The 3,975-nt window shown below is 64.9% G+C and overlaps 1 protein-coding gene across 1 annotated transcript in view; it reads left to right on the top strand.

Annotated features, from left to right (window-relative positions):
• The first annotated feature begins 29 nt into the window (after nt 1–29).
• The window catches only part of MAMSTR (MEF2 activating motif and SAP domain containing transcriptional regulator), a 6,319-nt gene continuing 2,373 nt past the window's right edge, over nt 30–3,975 (top strand). The window contains exons 1-6 of the mRNA XM_014550528.1: nt 30–219; nt 1,124–1,207; nt 2,286–2,324; nt 2,890–3,098; nt 3,271–3,455; nt 3,759–3,861. Coding sequence (XP_014406014.1) covers nt 1,150–1,207; nt 2,286–2,324; nt 2,890–3,098; nt 3,271–3,455; nt 3,759–3,861 — 594 coding nt within the window. The 5' untranslated portion in view covers nt 30–219; nt 1,124–1,149. The remainder of the gene's footprint in view (nt 220–1,123; nt 1,208–2,285; nt 2,325–2,889; nt 3,099–3,270; nt 3,456–3,758; nt 3,862–3,975) is intronic.

The following is a 3,975-nucleotide window of genomic DNA, read 5'->3' as shown; positions in this document are numbered from 1 at the left end:
GAACCCTGACCTCTGCCCCGCCCCAGTCCCTCTCAGCCCCAGCTCCCGCCCCTTCTCACCGTCCCAGGCGGGACTCCCGGCTCCCGCCCCGCTTCACGGACTCCCAGCACACCCCAAAAGAGGGGGGGGTCCCCAGCTGGTGGGGTGGAGCTGCAGCCTCCAGCCTAGACCTCGGGACTCAACCTGCTCCAGAGCACACACAGCTACCCCGAGCCACCGGTGAGAAGCCCCTGGGGTGGGGGTGGGGGTGGGGGTCAGACCCATCTTAACTCTTCCGCCCCCTTTCTGGACTCAGTCCCTCCCCACCGACCATGGTGGCTGACAGCCACCCCCTCCCTTCCCGAATGCAGATGGAAGAGGCTTCTCCACGTCCAGGGGCCTAGCAGGTCTCCTTCCCCTCTTGAGCGAGGATGTTGGCTTCTAGCCCCCTCGGAGTATGAGTTCCAGCCCTTCTCCCCTTTCTCCTTCCTCTCTTTCATAGACCCAGGGGCCCAGGGTTTGCTTTCTTAGGGCCTAGGAGTCCCAGACCCCAAGTCTTTTCTCCCCCAGGGTCCAGGAATTGGGGCCCTGAGCCCCTCCCTCGGGCCCAGAAATCCAGGCCCCCAGCCCCTCCTCCCTCAGACCCAGGAGTTCAGGCCCCCAGCCCCTCCTCCCTCAGACCCAGGAGTCCAGGCCCCCAGCCCCTCCTCCCTCAGACCCAGGGGTCCAGGCCCCAGCCCCTCCTCCCTCCCCCGGAGTCTCAGACCCAGGAGTCCAGACCCCCAGCCCCTCCTCCCTCAGACCCAGGAGTCCAGACCCCCAGCCCCTCCTCCCTCAGACCCAGGAGTCCAGACCCCCAGCCCCTCCTCCCTCAGACCCAAGGATCCAGGTCCCTAGCCCCTCTTCCCTCAGACCCAGGGGTCCAGGCTCCCAGCCTCCTCTTCCCTCAGACCCAGGAGTCCACCTTCAGACCCAGGAGTGCGGGTCCCCAGCCTCCTCCTCTCCCAGTATCCAGAAGTTGTGGCCCAAAGCCTCTCCGGTCTCTGAGTCCTTCAGGCTGTTTCCCTGCTGCGTCCAGGTGCAGGGCAGCCTCCTGACCTCCACGGTAACCCTGCCTCCTGCGGGGGTCCTGCCTTCCCCCCAGTCCAGGTCCCTATCCCAGCCTTGGCAATGACCCTGGCGGCTTCCTCCCAGCGCTCCCAAATCATTCGCTCCAAGTTCCGCTCTGGTGAGCTGTAGGGAGGGCGTTCTCTGGGCTGGGGAATACCCTAACTCTGGGAGTGTGCAGGGTGGGGTGAGGTGGGAGGGGGGTGGTGGGGCCCAAGAGGTATGTGTTTTTCTATGCAAAAGAGCACTCGTGCATAAAGGAGGCCTCAAGTTGTGTTGGCTCAATGAGTGTGCAAATGGCTAATGCAATGTTCCTGGGAACGGTGGGGAGTGGAGTGGGCGGGTAGAGGTGGGTGTGCAGAGGGTCAAAGGAACAGGGGCCTAACCTGACACGCGTGCAAAGTGAAGTGCACAGAGCGGAGACTTCAGAGCGGCCCATGTGGGACAGTGAGCTACCAGGCCCCGAGAGTGTCAGCGTTGTAGTTGAGGTCCCAGCGTCGGTGGAAAGTGTGCAAGTGAGTGAAACCAGAGGCCAATGCCCCAGTAGGCAGAAGGCACTTGAGTGTGCCAATGAGTGTGCTAGCTACGCGGCTGGATGGGTGCAAAGACACAATGACCCAAAGGAGCAAGGAGCGTGCAAAGAGTGCAGGTACACAAGAGCAGAAATGTGCGAAGGGCCCAGATCCTGACTGTGCACGTAAGTGTGCTACTGTGGCTGGGTGAGGGGCAAGCCAGAGTGAGCCGAGGGTGAGGAGCGAGTGTCAAAGGTACACACAAGGGCACGGAAGTGGCGTGTGTGCAAAACTAGGGCCCAGGGGAATGCGCGTTCGAAGGTGGGTGTGCAGAGGAGGCGACTGTGGGGAGGCCTGGAGGCAGCGCAGGAGGCCACAGTGCGTGCGAGGCGGAGAGCCTGGATCCGGCGGGCGAGGTGCAAATGGGCCAGGCTGCCAAGAGGGAGGTTGTGCCAGGGGGTGGGTGGGCACACACTCCTACAGGGGGCAGGTGGAGCCGGGGGCAGGGCTGCCTCCTGCCTGCACGCTGGCTGGCACCTCGCCCCAGAACTTTTCCGGAGGGCTGTGTGTGTAAGGGGGCTGGGCACCCGCGTCCCGCCAACAGCAGCAGCTCGAACCGCCTGCCAGGCCGGGCTCCTGGACACTCCCTCCCGCCTCTCTCCTCCCACTCCCTCCTTCCCTCTACAGTCCTCCAGCTCCGGATCCACAGACGGTATCAGGACCCGAGTAAGTGTGGGCCCTGCACGGGAGGGGATGGCGGCCCCTCTCCCCCGGGGCCCCCTGGAGTGCAGCTGCCGGGTTTCCGGGCTGGTTCCAGAGCCCCAGTCCCTCTGCCCTGGAGGCACGGAGACCCATCCTCTCGGAGGTCCCAGGAGTACAGGTCCCCTGCACCCCACCCCTCGGAGCTCCTCGGTGTCCCCACTTCCAGTGAAATGCGTGCACCCAGAACAGAATGCCCCAGGCTCCACCTTTGGTGCACACACGAGTCTCAGGACGTGGCTTTCGGCTTCTCTCTCTCTTCAAGGCCAGGAGTACTGGCCCCACCCCTGTTCCAGCAAACCCCCCAGATCCTTGATCCTCAGCCACCGCACCCCTTGGGGACTGAGGCCGGGATTCCTGCCTTTATGGAGCGTGGAAAAGTCTGGCTTTCGAGCCCTTCTGCCCATAGAGCCACAAGTCGGGGCTCCCAGCTCCCACCACTTGGGTTTCACTCCCTGTCCTGCTGCCCCACATGGGGGTAGGGGTAGGGGTGGGGGGGACCGAGGCCTCTGGGACCCTCCTTCCCACACAGCCTTTTCCTCCCGGCCTGGCTGGCTGCCTGAAGGCCTCGCGGGTCCCTTCACCACCTCTCCAGTCTCCGACCCAGATCCGTGGATCTCAGCCTCCGGACTGGCTCTGGCCCCCATCCCAGCCTCGCCCTCCGGCCCCGCCTCCTTCCTCTCCAGTCCTGGGGTCCTGCGCCCTGAGCCCCAACGCTTCCCTTGGAGGCCCCTGAAGAATGTGAGTCTGCACCAGAGTGAGGGGAAGCCCCCCTGGCAGTCAGGCCTTGGTCCTCTGTCCTGCTGGCCTCTGCCCCTCGCTGGTGGTGCCAAGCTGACCCCCTACTTCGCGTGGGGCTGGGCGGGGAAGGAGGAACAGGGCTGTGGCAATGACATCACACCTGCTTTTCCAGGCGACCCCCAAGACCTCCCAACGCTGGAGGGAGGCCGAGCCCCAGGGGAGCCTGACCTACCACCAGTACCTGCCCCCAGAGCCCAGACAAGGGTCCAGGGCAGACTCCCAGGCCCCAGGGCCGGCCGGGGCTGCCCCGGGGCCGCTTCTGTGGACAGAGACAAACGCACAGCAGCCACCTCCTAGGTATGACCCCCATTCCTGTCCTTCTCCTTCACACCCAGAGTCCAAGGTCAGGGGTGATGGCCCGTAGACCCCACCTCCCCCAGGAGGCCAGAGTCCAGCCCACAGCCCCTCTCCCTGCAGTTCCCCGGAGCCCCCCTCAGCCCGAGTCCTGCCCTGTCCCCCCTTTCCCACGCCCAGGAACCTGCCTCCTGGGTTGGTCCTCGGAGACCCCGATGCTGGGCCCTGTCCCCTATCTTCACGCGCAGAATGCCTTTCCTCTGTGCGCCCTTAACCCATTTCCCTCCCGGCCATCGATCATCGCAGGATGAAGGCCACCTCTCTCCCCGCGGGCTTCCCCGGGGTCTCCAGCCCCGCGCCGCCTCCGCACAAGTTGGAGCTTCAGACCCTTAAATTGGAGGAGCTGACGGTGAGTGTGGGGCAACTTCCCGGGGGACCTCTCCCTCCGTGGGGGGACCAGGAGGCTGACCCTGCGGCTTCTGCCCATCAGACCCAGGAGCGGGTGTGCATGTGGGTGTGCATG

This window comes from Myotis brandtii, unplaced genomic scaffold (genome assembly GCF_000412655.1).
Source record: "Myotis brandtii unplaced genomic scaffold, ASM41265v1 scaffold601, whole genome shotgun sequence".
Lineage (NCBI taxonomy): Eukaryota > Metazoa > Chordata > Mammalia > Chiroptera > Vespertilionidae > Myotis > Myotis brandtii.
This window is presented reverse-complemented; position numbering and strand designations above follow the sequence as displayed.